The following is an 18561-nucleotide window of genomic DNA, read 5'->3' as shown; positions in this document are numbered from 1 at the left end:
TGTTTTCATGCTGCATTGAAAACTGGATTTGAAGTGTGTTCGGTCCTGGTTTGGCTCCTGTCGGAGCACCTGTCTGACCGTGCGTGTGTGCAGGTGTATGCAGTTTAACCTGCCTCTTCTGGTGCCGGCGTGGTCGTGCGTTGCCGCTGCGCGCAGAAAAGCGCCGATTTGAGGTGACGTGCAGAGGCTGAGCCATTTCAGTGATTTGCATTTCAACCTTTCGGCGGCACACCTGTGGCCAGGTGAAGTCATCGGCTCTCGATTCTGATCTTTTCAGTGATCTGCAGCGTAAACAGCAACTGAAGTCAAATATTTGCCTGCGGACGGACACCGGCGCCGTACTGAAGTCCACGCTCTGCGTGAGTGTGCTCCAGGAGGGACACAGTGCTGGCCTCGTGGCTGGACTTCCAGATGTGCTGTCTGATCGACAGCAGGTCACTGAGCAGCTAAAGGTCACGCAGGAAACACCCAGGAGCAGCTCAGCTTCAGTCCAGAAGAAGAAGAAGACCAGGCTGGTTTTCTTCTAAAGCAATCATACAGACTGAGCAGCGTGGAATTGTGTGTCAGGAGCTGAGTGGTCGACCCTTGATCAAAGCAGCGCTGCAGCCGCTTTGATCATTGCTCAATGTTAATCATTGGGAGCGCACAGATGCTTCACACATCTGTCAGGGCTGGCATTGAAATCAATGATTCACCCAGCTGCAGCGTGGCTCTGCACTGGAACATGAACGTGCTGTGCAGGAAAAAAAAGAGCCACAGGTGAATCAAATATCTTCTGATGACAGGTTTATACAGCTGTGTTTACAGGTGTGTAGAGCTGGGTTTACAGGCATGTTTATAGGTGGGTACAGGTTTTTGTAGGTGTGTACAGGATTGTTCAGGTCTGTCTACAGCTGTGTTTACAGGATTTGTCAGGTGTCAGTCATGTAGAGAGGTGTGTGCACAGGTGTGTTTACAGGTGCGTATAAGAGTGTACAGGTGTGTGTAGAGATGTGTACAAGTGTGCACAAGTGTGTTTACAGGTGTGTGCGTACAGGTGTGCTCAGTTCTGTTTACAGGTTTGTTTACAGGTTGTAGTAGTGTGCACAGGTGTGTTACAGGTGTGTGTCCAGACATGTGCACAGGTAAGTGTATTTACAGGTGTGTATAGGCGTGTGTCTAGTTATGTGAACAGGCATGTGCATTGATGTGCACAGGTGTGTTTTCAGGTGTGTACAAGTGTGGGCAGGTGTGTGTACAGGTGTGAAGAATCTAGCATGCACTTTAGTTGAATGTCTGTGGAAACAGCTGGTGGCTGAAGCTGCAGTGAGATCTCTGGGATTGTGAAGCAGATGAAACAGTGTGAACACTGTGACAGTGGTGACCACCGCCCGTCGTCTGCTGTCTGATGAAGACCCTCAATCACCTGTGACGTTCTCACCTGGTAACACCTTCATGAAAATGCTCTTTCAATAGGTTTCAGCCACTGTGATGACTCAGCGTGGCCGTGACAAATGTCTTACACCTGTGTCATCTGCAAACAACTGAAATGTTGTGGACAGAATGAAAAAGTTCCTCAGATCGAGCCAGTAGTAATTTTACCGAACAATACGGATGTACCTCATAGTTCAAGTATAAACTTTATAGTGTTGCTACGAAGAACAAGGAGACTTTAATTAGTGGAATTTTAGTAAAACACTGTTAATAAACACCCAACATTTGATAGAATGGATTTAGTAGTGACCGGCCTAATATTAAAGACTTCAATAGATATGATATTTGTAGCGTCTTCGGGAAGCATCTGGGCCACCAGCACGGTCCTTGTCCAGGCTGATCTGAGCTCTTCAGTAGCAGTTTGTCCACCTGAATGGATTTAACGTCAGTTAATCTTTATTCACGCAGAGACTGCTACAATCAAAATGAGCTCTAGGTGCTTTACAGAAACCCAGGGTCTGAGCCAGTACAGCTGAACCTGAGTGGGGTCAGAGGTCGGCAGGTCAATGGAAACTTGAATCTATAAGGATGATTTGATCAGTTGATCTGGTCCTTTGGAGGTCTGTATTGTATTTGGTGACATGGAGTAAATCTGACATCTGAAGTGTCAGGTTCACCCATCCTTTATTAGTCTTTAGAGCGGCTGCAGCACTGCTGTCACAGTCTCTCCTCTTGTCTCCTCCCTCCTGCCTCCTCACTCCTCCTTGACCTGCCTCCTTCCTGTCTGCAGCCTGCAGCCACCTCTCCCCTCAAGGAATTTCCTCCTCCTGAAAACTGACTGTTGCTGGTTGGCCTAAGCTATTTATATGGTGGAGAAGACATGTCCTGTAGGACAGACAAACCTGTTCTCAGTGACACAGGTGAAAGGAATGTTTGGAACTAGAGCACCTCCCCTCCCATCTGTGGTGGAGCTGCTGAAGGAACTTGACTACACATTTCTGCCATTGTATTGAGTAAAAGTTGCCGAATTTGAGTTTTTCTGATCAAATCCAGGGCAGAAACCCCGGGTGAGGCAGGGGCGAAGTGTGCCTCACGTCTGACTGCATGATCCAATACAAACTGGGTTGCATGACGTGTGCCAGTTTTTGTTCCTCAGCATATCGCTAATATGAACTTTACAGAAATAGTCGTTATACACCATGACTTTCTGCAGTCTATGTAATGTCTTTTATGCATGTGTGAGAGAACTATTCCTGCTGATCGCCCAATAAAGTGCAGAGAAAGGTCAGCAGGTGAGGCAGGCAGTACTCTGGCTCACCTCAAGGGGGCGTACGCAGGCTGGCAGGTGCTTTCTCGCTTCAACAGAGGCAATCCAAAGTTGTTAAGCTAAGGCCAGTAGGTCAAGAACCGTGGCCATTTGATGCTCTGCCTGATCCATCGCTTTACGGAGGGTTGTTTTTCAAGACTTCGACATTTCTCAAAACTGAATTTTCAGTTGCTTCCCTTGCCTGTTATTCTTATCTTGTGATGACGTCTGGACTAACGCTGGATACTGTGACCTGAAAATTTTGCAAAGCTTCAGCAAACATCAAAGATCAGCCATGCACATTCAAAGCCACATTTCTTTAAAAACTTTTGGAAATTCCAGGATCAATTTGGCTTTGGATGAACAACAGAGACTAAACATTAGCATCCACAATGCTAAGGTGAGAGAAAACCGAGAGATTTTAAAAGACCTGATCAATGCAACCTGTTTCCTAGCCAAACAGGAGCTAGCATTTCGTGGTAATGATGAGAGGGTGAACTCTTCTAATTGCGGCAACTATGTAGAACTGTTACATGCTTTTGCCAAGAAAGATGAGAGGTTAGCTAGACATTTAGAAACATCCACTTCTGACCTGTCAAACAGGATACTAAATAATTTAATTGAAGCAGTTGGTGATGTGATCAGAAAGGATATTAAAAAGGAGATTAATGCCACCTCATTCATTGCAGTAGAAGTAGATGAGACCACTGATGTCACAAAAAAGCTCAGATTTCTGTCATTTTGCACTATGTGGCATGAAGTGATGCCTGTGAAGGGAAGGAGGCATTTTTGGGCTTTGGTGACGTCAGCGACGACCGACGAGTCCCCACTATTGCTGCCTATGTCTTGGGAGTGTTGGAGAAATACAGCTGTGTTGAAAAGTTAGTGGCTCAAATCTGTGACGGGGCTGCTGTGATGGCATCAGAGCTTAATGGAGTGCAGGCCAAAATTAAAGAGAAGGTGCCTGAGGTTTACTCACTGCTATGCACACAAACTAAACCTAGTCCTGATGCATACAGCTAAGTGTATGCCTGCAAGTAAAACTTGAGGGACTAGGTACATTTTTCAGCAAGTCCACGAAACGTACCCACTAACTGGATGATGTCGTAAAGCGACGTTTACCAAGAGCAGCGCCCACACGATGGAGCTCAAACTCCCGGATGCTGCAGACAAAAAGCATGCATCTACCAGATTCGCGTGCTGTATTCCGCATTCTAAGTGAAAATCCTGACAGCTGGGACAATGAAACTCTGATGATGGCTGCAGGATGTGATCGGTGGCTGTCAAAAACATCAAAATGCTTCTTCCTTATGGCATATGAAGGAATTTTCATGGAAACTGATGCCCCTTTTATAGTGCTGCAAAACAAAGTTATGAACATTGGATATTGTTGTGCACGGCTCTGCGACACAGCCTCAGTTACTGAACACATGAGACAGGAGTTTGATCTTTGTATGAGCAGAAATGCATCACACTTGGCCTGACACAGAGTGATAGTAAACAGCCGGTATGCAAGATTCTTTGACTTTGTTGGACTAAAGGCTGATCTTGTCAGACTGTACAGCTCACAAGCAGTAGGGAGTGCTTGTCAATCACCTGGAGGCAACTAAGTTACTCCAGCTCGCTCTCACTCTACCAGCTACAACAGCATCAGCTGAGAGGTCATTCTGCATTAAAAAGACTGAAAACATACAGCAAGGACATCTTTCTTCTTTGGCCATAATCTCCATTGAGACATAGAGACTCTTAAAACTAAGAGAAAATAAGGACGACTTTTACAACCAAGTCATAGAGCTTTTTGTGGAGAAGGAGCGGCGCATGGACTTCATTTATAAGTAAAGGTGAGGCCACAACTGGTTTTAAGTGTTTGTTTGTTTGTTTGTTTAAATAAGATGGGAGTAATTAGAAAAAAATAGTATTTGATAAATAAATATTTGTCCTTAAAGAATTATTCTTTTTTTCTGATCATTTTAATAGGCAGACTTTATTAAAAATGTATCGAAGCACAGAATTTAAAGTTTTGAAAAATAGCAGATTTTTTTTTACTGTTGGACAAAATTAAATTTGTGCTGCACACATCTCTGCACTTTAATTTGTTTACAGTATATAGGAATTTCTTAAAACACAAGATGGGTGCTCTATCATAGCTATAAAAGAAAGTTCTTTATAGGACAAATATGTTCCTGTGTATATGTTTGTGTTAGTTTGTGAGTGTAATTGAAAGAGGAACGCCGATGGGATATGAAGCATTATCAGTAGTTGTGTGCTGTTGGAAAAATGGTGAAATTTTTCAGTTCTTGCAATCGTAAATCTGACTCTTGAGGAGTCATTGCCTCACCAGCCACGAACCTCACCGCACGTCACTGTCAGCAGGTCTTCTGTGGGACTGTCCGATCAGCGAGCCCAGAGGAGGCGGGAGAAACCGCCACCAGGGGGCAGCAGAGCATCTGTCTGACCTTGCTTCTCTTATATTTAATGTCGTTTTGATTAACTGTAGTGCAGTTTTACTTGACTTGGCCATCAGCCATGGTGAGACTGCAGAGCTGAACTTTCCCTTTAACTTGCTCAAACTTACTTTCAGCTTTTTAATGGATGTTAAAGCTGCAATGCCTTCAGGTTTGACCGGGTTTTCTGGTTCAGAGACAAGCTGCTCGTCTGCTGCTGAGACCTGCCCACCTTATCCTCAATAAACTTTTTTCCTTCGAGCGTGCGTCAAACAGTTTCTCCACTGCACACGACAGTGGTCACAGAAACGTCACGTTAGCCGACATGTTTCGGCGTGATGGCCATTCCAGCTGTGGTTTTCTTTTCATGCTTCACATTTTGTGAATGTAACTAGAAAATGTTTTTTAGTTTAAACACAGGCAAGAAATTGTTGCTGATGGAGTCAGTAAAAAGCCCAGTAAAGAGTCAGTAAAGCCCAATCTTTTTATTCAGTTCTGATCAAGCACTGATTTGCAGACCATGACTAGATTTGCCACTTGACTCATAAATCCACAGAAGTCGACCTCTCCGCTCCCATCTTCCAGTTCCGTGAACATTTCTTGGACTCCTTTCTTGCTACTTGGATCCTGCACACATGACATATTATAAAGGCTGGTGTTTAAAATGCTACATTCTTAAAGGTCAAACTGGCTGAGAAATGATCAATTACACACTCTGCAACATGGAAATCTTAAAAGATAAAAGCAGTCATCTACCTGCACGAACATAGGCAACTCTTTCTCGATCAAAGTCTTGACCTCAGCTCTGCTCAGGGTCTTCGAATTGTCATCCTTACTGGCGTATTTTTCGAACACTCCTATGATGACTGCTATGGCACCTTCCAGAGGGGTTGAAGAAGACATGGTTGCGGCGTTAGGACTTCTGTTGAGCTTCAGGTGTGGCAGGCAGGAGAGACGCTGCAGCCTTTTATAATGTCTGAACCACGGAAGTCATTTCTGGCTCAGCCTGTATTTCTGGTTTTGTGCTTGAACAGGAGTGGCTGGGTGGCAAACAGTGTCAACATAACCTCAGAAAAATGGAGTAAAGCCTCTGATACCATAGTGATCCAGCAGAAACAGTAGCTCTGTCAACATCTTCAAATCCAGAGTTGATCCTGTGTTATTGCAGGGCGAACTTGCCCTCGTTTCAGAAGGGTTTGGCAGGACCTCGCCTCGTTCCACAACACCGAGGTACTGCCCTCTTTCTATGAGGACCTGTTCTATTCAAGAGGGTTTAAGCAGAGAGGACATGTCCTAATTTTAGAGGGGCTTAACAGGGAGGACCTGCAATCAATCAATCAATCAATCAATCAATCAATCTATCTATCTATCTATCTATCTATCTATCTATCTATCTATCTATCTATCTATCTATCTATCTATCTATCTATCTATCTATCTATCTATCTATCTTTATTTATGTAGTGTCTGTTACAATCAAAGCTGTCTCTAGGTGCTTTCCAGAATCCCAGGGCCTGACCCCCAACAAGCAACAGTGGCAAGGAAAAGCTCCCCTTTAACTGGAAGAAACCTTGAGCAGGACCAGGCTCATGTAGGGGGACCCTCCTGCTGATGGGGGGGCTGGGTAGAGAGAGAGGAGAAGGGGGAGGACAGGTAGAGGAGAGAATAGGCAGAGATCAGGGAAATACAATAATTATAACAAACTGGTGTAGGAGTTGAGGTCAATAGGTCAGCATACAGCTATGAAGGCGGTGATACCTGTAGATGGATACAAAGAGAGGGGTTCTTGTTCTAAAAGTGTACCATATATCTGGTATTAAACATGATTACTGCACTGCTGGTGAGGTCAACAAATGCAGTCCAACAAGTCCAAACAATATCTTCATTCCTCACACGCAAGAACGCACCCACCCTTTGCGGTTGCAACCAGTCACATGATCGGGCGTCGCCTCTGGGTAGCACAGCAACAATCCACCCTCGGAGTTTTAACCTCTGCGAGCCTGAACCAGTCCTTCTGGTGGGAGGCACAATGGTCCGGGGGTGGCAGGCAAAACATCTTCTGTGGTCCTGGACTGAAGCATCGTGACCTTGCTGCTTGAGAACCTTCACTGCAGGGGGACCTTGATCAGTAACCCAGGGTTGGCATATTTGCACTAACTAATCATCCTACCTCTGGAATGTCTTATTTGCACATCTTATTTGCACCCTATTTTTTTCTTCACACTGTCCGACACTCCTTCTGTACATAATTTTAATTTCTGTATATACTGTACAATATACACAACAATGTACATGAGTCTTTTTATTTTTTTTTATTTTAGTACTTTTCTGTATTGTACACCACGGGCTACCGCTGTAACGTGCAATTTCCCCGATGTGGGATCAATAAAGTCTTTTATCCTTATCCTTGACCACGGGGGCTGGAGTGTTCCTTTCAGTTACCAGCAGGGGGCGTCAAATGCAGGAGGTCAGCTAATGAAGTTGGAGGAAGAACTGATCACTAATGAGAGGCTTTCCTGAATATCAAAAACCTCTTATGCTCTTTCATGTGCCAGGACCACGTGGTTCTTGGGTCCACAGGTGCCATGGCCCTGAACTGTGTCTGCTCCAGGATCAGCCAGTTCCTGGCCGGTTTCAAGAGGATGTGGTTTCTGTTGTTATGGTGACTGCATGTGAACGGCCGAAGAAGAAGCGCTGCAGCCGTCACAGGCAGTTTCCATTTCCTGTCATTGACCTTTGCAGCAGAACCACACGTTCCATGCTCGTTTCATGGCGCTTAATTTGACCGAAACTTCAGGTTTCACCTGTGGGAGGTTTTCATACCAGTGGATACACTCTCACAAAACATTGTGTGAATAGTTGAACTCCGCTCCTGTGGAATGACAGGCCGGCTGAACCTGTCGTGATTGTAAAAAGTCTCTGAAATGCTCAGACAGATTGCCAAGTAAATAAAGTTGAGCTAAAGACGGTGACAGCAAACATCTGTGGCGCTGAGTGGAACACAGCAACAGCACGAGCCTCGAACAAAGACGTGAAGTTTGATTTCTTTTATTACATACATTTAAATTATTTACACGATTTAGAAAAGTGTGTGAGGGGAACTCCCCTAAAGATTAAAAGAACAGTGTAAAAAGTTCTCCTGAGTGGATCCTCACTTGGTTTCTCTGCTCTGCAAACCCTCGAAGTAATCAATGGACTCGTACACCATGACCTGACACTGGAGAAGACACAGAGGAACGACACAAACCAGTCACCACCGGCACACATCGTACCATCTCAGAACAGGCGTCAAGAACTGTGCTGTGGACCTGAAGAAGACAGACTCACCCACTGGGAGGAACCTGCGGAGGAGCCGGTACTGCGTTTGTCCACATCTGCCAAATCAGAGTCACAGTGGGGAACCTCGTAGATCACTCTGGCAGCTAATGCTGAAAACAAAAACTTAATCAAGAGAAATACATCCCAGAAGGCTGGAAGAACTGTGTTGTCCAACCAGACGTCCCCCCCAGTCCTTGCAGTTATCTCCTACTGGGTCAAAGCCGTGAGCGCCTGGTGGAGGCTCGGCCCGGACAGGCTACTGTTTGGCCCGATCCAGACTGTTTGGTTAACCTTCATTGGGACACTCTCCCAAAAACTCTTCTCCTTAAACATTGCTGGTGTTCGAAAAGCCTCTCCAGACTTGCTGCCCTTCACAGCTTGGCTTTCCCGCGTACCTTGTTTGCGTCGCCACAGGCAGAACCTGGTGAGCAGAACGAGGACCAGCAGCAGCAGCAGCAGAGAGACCACCAGAGGTAACAGCAGTCTGGACCCTTCTACACCTTCAGAGACCACAGAAAAGAGTGTTAACAACCCCCAGGTGTCACAAGGTCCAGTTCAGAGACCTGTAGATCAATCATGGCTGACCTTCACCTTGAGCTGTGTCACTGCCGTTTTTGGCTCGAACTGTGATCATGGTCCCATTTCCCTTGAACACAGAGTAGTGTGGTAGTTCTATCCGCACCCTGCAGCGGTACCTCCCAGAATCCTCTTGGCTGATATTAGTAAAAGTGAAGTTTGAGCAGTTTGTGGCATGTAAAGATCCTCCAGATTTGATCAGGCCTTTCTTCACAATGATGCCATTTATAACCCAGTTGACTATAAATCGTTGAGCCTCCAGAGTCCAGCAGCAGCTGATGGTCAGCGTTTCCCCCTCTGTGACGGAGATGTCAGGGGTCTGGACGACAGGAGGAGCACCTGATGAAACAGAGGGAGAGCTGAAGCTGCACCTGCTCACATAAACCAGCCCCGAGGATTTTAATACTCACTCCAAGATGAGAGAGGACAGAGAGAAGCCAGCGATAACCAGACCAGCAGCAGTTTCATCTCTGCAGGCTCAGACACCAACTGACATCTGAGGACGCATGTCCCCCAGAGACACTGCTGCAGCCCCCCCCCCACACACACCACACACACTCTCTCTCTCTCTCTCTCTCTCTCTCCGTCAAGTCACCTTTGCACTGTTCTTCAACAGAGAAGTGTGAAAACCACATTTTCTTCCTCTACCCAAGTTACGAACATCAGCAACATCCGTGTATTTATTTGCTCTCATGGAAACAGACCGTTAGATTTGTTCTATTCAACCATTCTAGACTGAAAAATAAAATCTTCCCTCATTTCCCTGTCCTGACATCTTTCTTTAAACTTTATTTGACACATGTGTTTTGATGGGAAGCTCAGTTTGTTCCGATCATCGGTTGGTCTGATAACTGAGCTCTGAACTTTCACGGTGGAGAGAGAGTTACTGTCAGCTGCCAGTAGAGGGCAGCACTACCAGAACCATCATGACGACGTGTGTGTGTGTGTGTGTCGTGGGGGCGCTTTTGGGGTGTTTTTTATTCTTTTGTAGCATAAAGAACCAAAGAAACTTCTGTTGACCTGAACAAACTTCAAAGGAGTCAAATAAAAAGATAAAGATTTTAATTTTTTTAAATTCAACTACAAATCAGAGGCATCTCAAACATCTCAAAGTGCATTTCGATCAACAAAAGGAAACCAAATTCCTGTGGTAGTCCGCTGGACTATAATCGGCCCGGTCTGAATGTAGCCAGACTACCGCCCCCGATACCTCAGTGAGGAGTCGACTTCCGGGAGCGTGTGGACGGCGAGCTGACATATGTCAACGCATCAGCGCTGTGTTCCGGTCTGGGATGGGAACTGCTCTGCCTCAGACTGGAAGGCATTGCAGAAGGTGGTGAAGACCGCCCAGCGAATAGCTGGAGCTTCTCTTCCTGCCATCGAGGACATATACAGGAGGCGCTGTCACAGGAGGGCCAAGAAGGTCTCTAAAGACTCCGTCACCCAGCGCATGGACTGTTCACCCTCATGCCCTCTGGGAGGCGCTACAGGAGCCTCCGGACAAAAACCAGCAGGTTCAGAAACGGCTTCTTCCCCACTGCTGTCTCCCTGCTGAACTCCGACCCCTCTCACTTTACCTCCCTTCAGGCACAATAACCCCGTCTGGACTGACTGGTTGTACATTCACTCTATTTGCACTACCCACATCCGTTTATTTGCACTTCTTTCCATACTTTCCATATTTTATCATTATTGTATAGTTAAAACATACACATAGTTAAAAACTGCATAAATAGCCTCTATTGATCCTGTAGGAAATTCAGCACCATAGTTACAGCCTGTATATATATTTATCTTGGTTGCAATGACTTTTATATACCCTTTACATATCTGTGAACTGTGTAAATACAAACATATAGATTGATATCATAAACATATATTATTGTGTATATATTGTATATACCTCATCACAGTTTTATTTGCTACTTAAGCACTTCTGGCTAGATGCTAACTGCATTTCGTTGCCTTGTACTTGTGACATGTGCAATGACAATAAAGTTGAATCAAATCAAATGAGTAACATTTTGATCATATTTCACTGACCTGCTGTCAGGGTTTCTGGGTTGTGTCGGTCGTTGTGCTGCAGGGGGTGGTTTGGGGCACAATTGGTGGCAGCTGGCACTGCTGGCAGGGGCACCTGTAGGCAATTGACATCGTGCTGCCTATTTAAGCAGGTTGCACCTGCCTGTCGGTGCCAGGGTGTCTGCTTGTCTTGGGAGGGTGTTCGCTTGTCTCCCTCGTCGTGTGCTCCTGCTGCTCTGTGTCTCCTGGAGGGCCGCCCCTGTTCCCGGCGCCCTCCGCAGTCCTGGAGGGCTGCCTTCGTGTTCCTCGTGTTCTTTGTGTGCCCCACTCCCCCCTCTAAATAAAGCTTGGTTGACCATTTTACCACTGTGTCCTGGCCTGCGTTCGGGTCACCTGATCACCCCGCCCGTGACAACTGCAGCTTTATAGGCAACAGTTTCTCACCTTCTGGTGTTTCCGTGCCCTCCTGCAAACAAATGCTCACCTCCCCGTTTTCACGAGCCAATGAGAGGATTGGGTAACAAGAAATCGCAAAGTTACATCGACTAATGTCGCAGTGGAGCGTTCAAACATCCACTCAACAATCATGGCTGACCTTCACCTTGAGCTGTGTCACTGCCGTTTTTGGCTCGAACTGTGATCACAGTTCCCTTTCCCTCGAACACAGAGTAGTGTGGTAGTTCTATCCGCACCCTGCAGCTGTACCTCCCAGAATCCTCTTGGCTGATATTAGTAAAAGTGAAGTTTGAGCAGTTTGTGGCATGTAAAGATCCTCCAGATTTGATCAGGCCTTTCTTCACAATGGTGCCATTTATAACCCAGCCGACTGAATATCGTTGAGCCTCCAGAGTCCAGCAGCAGCTGATGGTCAGCGTTTCCCCCTCTGTGACGGAGATGTCAGGGGTCTGGACGACAGGAGGAATACCTGATGAAACAGAGGGAGAGCTGAAGCTGCACCTGCTCACATAAACCAGCCCCGAGGACTTTAATACTCACTCCAAGATGAGAGAGGACAGAGAGAAGCCAGCGATAACCAGACCAGCAGCAGTTTCATCTCTGCAGGCTCAGACACCAACTGACATCTGAGGACACATGTCCCTCAGAGACACTGCTGCAGCCTCCCCACCAACACACCACACACACACACACTCTCTCTCTCTCTCTCCGTCAAGTCACGTTGGCAGTGTTCTTCAACAGAGAAGTGTGAAAACCACATTTTCTTCCTCCACCCAAATTAAGAACATCAGTAACATCCGTGTATTTATTTGCTCTCATGGAAACAGACCGTTAGATTTGTTCTATTCAACCATTCTAGACTGAAAAATCAAATCTTCCCTCATTTCCCTGTCCTGACATCTTTCTTTAAACTTTATTTGACACATGTGTTTTGATGGAAAGCTCAGTTTGTTCCGATCATCTGATGGTCTGATAACTGAGCTCTGAACTTTCACGGTGGAGAGAGAGTTACTGTCAACTGCCAGTAGAGGGCAGCACTACCAGAACCATCATGACGACGTGTGTGTGTGTGTGTCGTGGGGGCGCGTTTTTTATTTTTTTGTAGCATAAAGAACCAAATAAACTTCTGTTGACCTGAACAAACTTCAAAAGAGTCAAATAAAAAACACAAAGATTTTTTTTAATTCAACTACAAATCAGAGGCATCTCAAACATCTCAAAGTGCATTTCGATCAACAAAAGGAAACCAAATTCCTGTGGTAGTCCGCTGGACTATAATCGGCCCGGTGTGAATGTAGCCAGACTACCGCCCCCGATACCTCAGTGATGAGTCGACTTCCGGGAGCGTGTGGACGGCGAGCTGACATATGTGATCAACGCATGAGTAACATTTTGATCCTATTTCACTGACCTGGAAACAGAACCTTTACAAACAGCAGACGGAAGTGACCCAGTATGGCCAAGTATGACTGGAACGATGCAGAGACCACCCTGATGCTTCTGTGTCTGAAAGAACTCAATATTTTATAGTTCATGCGTGCGAAAAAAAAACCAAGAACGGGAACTGGACTCCACCCATGATCCAGCTACAGCAAACTGCGTTGTGGACAGAGAGTCCGGTTACATAAATGATGCATGTCAATCAAGCCACAAGTCTCGTCCGATTTGAGCACTTAATGAGGAGCATTCTGTCCATCTTATTCTATCTCTCCCCTCTGCTCATTCCCTCTGTCCTCCATCGTGGTGGGTTCATGTCTCCGACCTCTGGCCCCCACCCTGTTGATGCAGATGACGGTGACGGTGAGGGCGAGGAAAGGCAGGCTCCTCAGGAAGAGGGTGAACATCTGTTGAACGATGGTCACGTTCTCGTGGTGAGAAGCTGGAATGAAGAATGCAGTATTGTGATCAGAAGTGCTGTTGTCATGGAAACTCATCATCTTCCACCCGATTTCTCCTGTTTTTGGTGTCCGCGTTGACGACAGCAGTTGCAGGGACGTGAGGCTGTAACACACTAAGAATCGTTTCCCTTCTCTGGGTGTTCTACAGACAACTGCAGCTTTATAGGCAACATTCTCACCTTCTGGTGTTTCCGTGCCCTCCTGCAAACAAATGCTCACCTCCCCGTTTTCATGAGCCAATGAGAGGATTGGGTAACAAGAAATCGCAAAAGTTGGAGAAGTCAGCAAAGTTACATCGACTAATGTCGCAGTGGAGCGTTCAAACATCCACTCAACAATCATGGCTGACCTTCACCTTGAGCTGTGTCACTGCTGCTTTTGGCTCGAACTGTGATCACAGTTCCCTTTCCCTCGAACACAGTGTGGCTTGGTAGTTCTGTCGACACCTTACAGCTGTACCTCCCAGAATCCTCTTGGTCGATATTAGTAAAAGTTAAGTTTGAGCAGTTTGGGGCATGTAAAGATCCTTCAGATTTGATCAGGCCTTTCTTCACATTGGTGCCATTTTTCACCCAGTTGACTGAATATCGTTGAGCCTCCAGAGTCCAGCAGCAGCTGATGGTCAGCGTTTCCCCCTCTGTGACGGAGATGTCAGGGGTCTGGACGACAGAAGGAGCACCTGATGAAACAGAGGGAGAGCTGAAGCTGCACCTGCTCACATAAACCAGCCCCGAGGATTTTAATACTCACTCCAAGATGAGAGAGGACAGAGAGAAGCCAGCGATAACCAGACCAGCAGCAGTTTCATCTCTGCAGGCTCAGACACCAACTGACATCTGAGGACACATGTCCCCCAGAGACACTGCTGCAGCCCCCCCCCCCAACACACACACACACACACACACGCACGCACACACACACACACACACACACACACACTCTCTCTCTCTCTCCGTCAAGTCACCTTTGCAGTGTCCTTCAACAGAGAAGTGTGAAAACCACATTTTCTTCCTCTACCCAAGTTACGAACATCAGCAACATCCGTGTATTTATTTGTTCTCATGGAAACAGACCGTTAGATTTGTTCTATTCAAACATTCTAGACTGAAAAATAAAATCTTCCCTCATTTCCCTGTCCTGACATCTTTCTTTAAACTTTATTTGACACATGTGACGTGTGTGTGTGTGTGTGTGTGAGAGTGCGTGTGTGTGTGTGTGTCGTGGGGGCGCGTTTTTTATTTTTTTGTAGCATAAAGAACCAAAGAAACTTCTGTTGACCCGAACAAACTTCAAAAGAGTCAAATAAAAAGACAATGATTTTTTTTAAATTCAACTACAAATCAGAGGCATCTCAAACATCTCAAAGTGCATTTCGATCAACAAAAGGAAACCAAATTCCTGTGGTAGTCCGCTGGACTATAATCGGCCCGGTCTGAATGTAGCCAGACTACCGCCCCCGATACCTCAGTGATGAGTCGACTTCCGAGAGCGTGTGGACGGCGAGCTGACATATGTGATCAACGCATGAGTAACATTTTGATCCTATTTCACTGACCTGGAAACAGAACCTTTACAAACAGCAGACGGAAGTGACCCAGTATGGCCAAGTATGACTGGAACGATGCAGAGACCACCCTGATGCTTCTGTGTCTGAAAGAACTCAATATTTTATAGTTCATGCGTGCGAAAAAAAACCAAGAACGGGAACTGGACTCCACCCATGATCCAGCTACAGCAAACTGCGTTGTGGACAGAGAGTCCGGTTACATAAATGATGCATGTCAATCAAGCCACAAGTCTCGTCTGATTTGAGCACTTAATGAGGAGCATTCTGTCCATCTTATTCTATCTCTCCCCTCTGCTCATTCCCTCTGTCCTCCATCGTGGTGGGTTCATGTCTCCGACCTCTGGCCCCCACCCTGTTGATGCAGATGAAGGTGACGGTGAGGGCGAGGAAAGGCAGGCTCCTCAGGAAGAGGGTGAACATCTGTTGAACGATGGTCACGTTCTCGTGGTGAGAAGCTGGAATGAAGAATGCAGTATTGTGATCAGAAAAGCGCTGTTGTCATGGAAACTCATCATCTTCCACCCGATTTCTCCTGTTTTTGGTGTCCGCGTTGACGACAGCAGTTGCAGGGACGTGAGGCTGTAACACACTAAGAATCGTTTCCCTTCTCTGGCTGTTCTACAGACAACTGCAGCTTTAGAGGCAACATTCTCACCTTCTGGTGTTTCCGTGCCGCCTTTGGTTTGAACTGTGATCACGGTTCCCTTTCCCTCCAACACAGAGTAGTGTGGTAGTTCTGTCAACACCCTGCAGATGTACCTGCCAGAGTCCTCCTGGCTGATATTAGTCAAGGTCAATTTCAGGCAATCGGACGTGTCTAAAGCTCCCGAAAAATTGACCATCTGGAGAATATTCACAATGGTGCCATTTTTCACCCAGTTGACTATAAATCGTTGAGCCTCCAGGGTCCAGCAGCAGCTGATGGTCAGCGTTTCCCCCTCTGTGACGGAGATGTCAGGGGTCTGGACGACAGAAGGAGCACCTGATGAAACATCTGAGAAGAAAGACAACTTTGTTCAGACTACTAGCATCTGTTACAATCCACGTTTCCTTCCAGAAACCTACAATCTGAGCCCCGGAGGAAAAACTGCTCTTAAAGGGAAGAAACCTTGAGCAGAACAAGGCTCGCATGGGGGACGGATATGTACTGAGGGACAGATGTGTCAAGGACAGGACACGTTTGCTGGTTTGTTGCTGTGAAATGACGAGCTTTAGATGTAAAACTCTACTGGTCACAGTATCTGCGGAGCCTCACATTTCTACAGCCGTGAAGCACAACTGGAGTAATTTTTATATTGAAATAAAAACAACTGTAATATTCCTTCCTGTTGAATGCAAAGTCCAGTTAAACTGCAGTGGTTTCAAAGCTGCTGAAATTCAAATCAAAACTTTCAGTTCAAACAACAGCATGTCTACATTTTGTGACGCAGAACAACCATTCTTTAGAGAAAGAATCTCTTTTTCTCAAGCTAGATTTGCTCAGACACCGTCTGTGATCTGTAAATATCGTAGTTTGGCTTCGAGAAAACGGTACTTTCGACTTACGGCAACACGAGAGGACGAAGAGCGAGACGGCCAAACGACGACCTGCCATCTTTCACCGCTGAATTCACACTCCTGTCAGCACTTTAGATGAAGCCCACCCACCGAGCCGGCACTCACATCCTCCCATTTACAGGCCAAAGAAAGGATTGTGTAACAAGACATCGCAAAAGTCAGAGAAGAAGTCTGAGCCTGCATTCAAACATCTACTCAGATGATTTATAAATAGCAGCAGTGAATGTTTGTTCCACTTTCATGAGTCTGAAACGCTCAGGTGAAGACATCTGCAGCACAATGTAGCCAGATTCAGCACATCCGTTAATGCAGGGGTGGGGAACCTTTTTCATATCGAGGGCCATTTCAATTTTTATAAAGTCCTCCGAGGGCCATACTATTATGAACACATACCTAGGGATGCAAAAAAAAGACAAAAAAAATTCTATAACCACTGTGTTACTAAGTCTCATGATTACTGCATTTGAGTTTGAATTATTTATTTAGCACACATGCATATAAAATCACCAAAAAAATAGAATAAAATGACAAACAAGTAAAATATGTTTTCATGATCATACATAATAAAAAAAAAGAGGTGCAGAGTTGAGGCAAGAGACCCGTAAGGGCCTGTTCGAGGCCTCTACTCACAAAAACTGCAATACAACAAGATAATCAAGAAAATAAATGAAGAAAGAAAGATAAAGACAATAATAACAACTAGAAAGCACTCGGAGAGCGCAGACCTCCGCCAAGCGCAACAATTCCTGGCATATTGTGATTTCCACCATAAATATTAGTCCCACATATACTTTGACTACATATTTAGATTCCTTGACCATAAAAAACATACCGATAGCCACTGGAATCATAACAATATATGTCTTAGTTCAATAGTTATTCACGAAAAAAATTCACGCTTTGAAACAATTTTACTTTGTCCGGCGCGAGCGCCTCAGCGGCGGCTACGAGGCGCGTTCACGAACTCTCCTTCGGCGTGAGGTTTCAGCTTCGTGGCTATTAATTCACTCACCACAAAACTTGCACGCGTAATATTCTCTCTGTCGGTACATGGTCGTGTGAAAGCTGCTTGTTGAGCCTCCAAACGCCGACGAAGAGCGTTAATTTTATCCAAACTCATCTGTCCGTGTCAATCAGTCCAGCCCTCTACGTACATCACATGCTGTGTTCACTGACCCTGACTTTGACTCGGACATAACATAAGCGTCTATTTTATCTCAGAAAACGGGAAAATATTTCCTCTTGTTACGAAAGAAATTTCAGGATACGAAAGGCAAAAATACGCTACCGCTGCTACTCGCAGCTCGCGGAGTTTAGCGAACGGTCGCACTGTATAAGTGCACATATAAAATATAAAAATCTTATTGCGTTGCGGGCCGGTAGAAATGGTCTCGTAGGCCGTATACGGCCCGGAGGCCGGGGGTTCCCCACCCCTGCGTTAATGCATGTAGAGGAGGCATCAGTCTAAGGAAGGAGGCATCAGCCTAAAGAAGGAGGCATCAGTCTAGGGAAGGAGGCATCACTGTGTAAAGGGGACTAGGTAAAAAGGACTGGGCTGGAGAAGCTGATCAAAGTATAGAACATTGATTTAGAAGACAAGCTTTGAAGCCTGTCTCTTCCTGTAAGGTGTGCTGGCTGACCTCATGCACTGATGACAGGAAAAGGAAGCTCTCAGCAACAAACCACTCTTTCGTCAGTCTTCTTATTTGTGGCTGAGCAGAACGCCTCTCAGTGGTGTTTTTTGCATCCACATATGTGAGATGTGTCTTTCCTGTCTTTGGTTTCAGGACCAACGACAAATGGACAAACGGACGACAAATCTGACAATTAAACTGTTCATCCCTCCACTTGTTACTGAGACTAAAATGATCATTTTTGTGTTGATTATTCAGGAAGTAATCAACAAGCAGCACGACAAAATCTGCTCAAAATCAACCACAGCCTGGGTCCATGCCTTCAATCATCGTAATGACTGCTGTCCACAGCACAGCTCACACCAAAAAG

The 18561-nt window shown here is 45.8% G+C and overlaps 3 protein-coding genes across 13 annotated transcripts; all 3 read right to left on the bottom strand.

Annotated features, from left to right (window-relative positions):
* Positions 1-5624: 5624 nt before the first annotated feature.
* On the bottom strand, positions 5625-6146 carry LOC130523204 (protein S100-P-like). Its single transcript, XM_057028252.1, has 2 exons — positions 5920-6146; positions 5625-5790 (listed from the first exon to the last, which is right to left on the bottom strand). The coding sequence occupies exons 1-2, from the start codon at positions 6064-6066 to the stop codon at positions 5653-5655; spliced, it is 285 nt and encodes a 94-aa protein (XP_056884232.1). The 5' UTR covers positions 6067-6146; the 3' UTR covers positions 5625-5652.
* Positions 6147-8195: 2049 nt separating this feature from the next.
* On the bottom strand, positions 8196-14341 carry LOC130522936 (uncharacterized). 11 transcript variants are annotated; one of them, XM_057027826.1, is made up of 5 exons: positions 14184-14341; positions 13783-14112; positions 8877-8975; positions 8491-8591; positions 8196-8380 (listed from the first exon to the last, which is right to left on the bottom strand). In XM_057027826.1, exons 1-5 carry the CDS (start codon positions 14239-14241, stop codon positions 8315-8317), a joined length of 654 nt encoding a protein of 217 aa, XP_056883806.1. In that variant the 5' UTR covers positions 14242-14341; the 3' UTR covers positions 8196-8314. The 11 variants fall into 11 exon arrangements, with proteins under 11 accessions (XP_056883806.1, XP_056883808.1, XP_056883812.1 ...); XM_057027828.1 differs by having other exon boundaries at positions 8877-8981; positions 13789-14112; XM_057027832.1 differs by having other exon boundaries at positions 13789-14112.
* A 114-nt stretch (positions 14342-14455) lies between these two features.
* On the bottom strand, positions 14456-16686 carry LOC130522938 (cell adhesion molecule 1-like). The gene is made up of 3 exons (XM_057027834.1): positions 16546-16686; positions 15656-15994; positions 14456-15455 (listed from the first exon to the last, which is right to left on the bottom strand). Exons 1-3 carry the CDS (start codon positions 16592-16594, stop codon positions 15274-15276), a joined length of 570 nt encoding a protein of 189 aa, XP_056883814.1. The 5' UTR covers positions 16595-16686; the 3' UTR covers positions 14456-15273.
* Positions 16687-18561: the final 1875 nt, after the last annotated feature.

This window comes from Takifugu flavidus, chromosome 3 (assembly GCF_003711565.1).
Source record: "Takifugu flavidus isolate HTHZ2018 chromosome 3, ASM371156v2, whole genome shotgun sequence".
Lineage (NCBI taxonomy): Eukaryota > Metazoa > Chordata > Actinopteri > Tetraodontiformes > Tetraodontidae > Takifugu > Takifugu flavidus.
The sequence above is the reverse complement of the archived record's forward strand: the minus strand, read 5'-3'. Positions and strand labels throughout refer to the sequence as shown.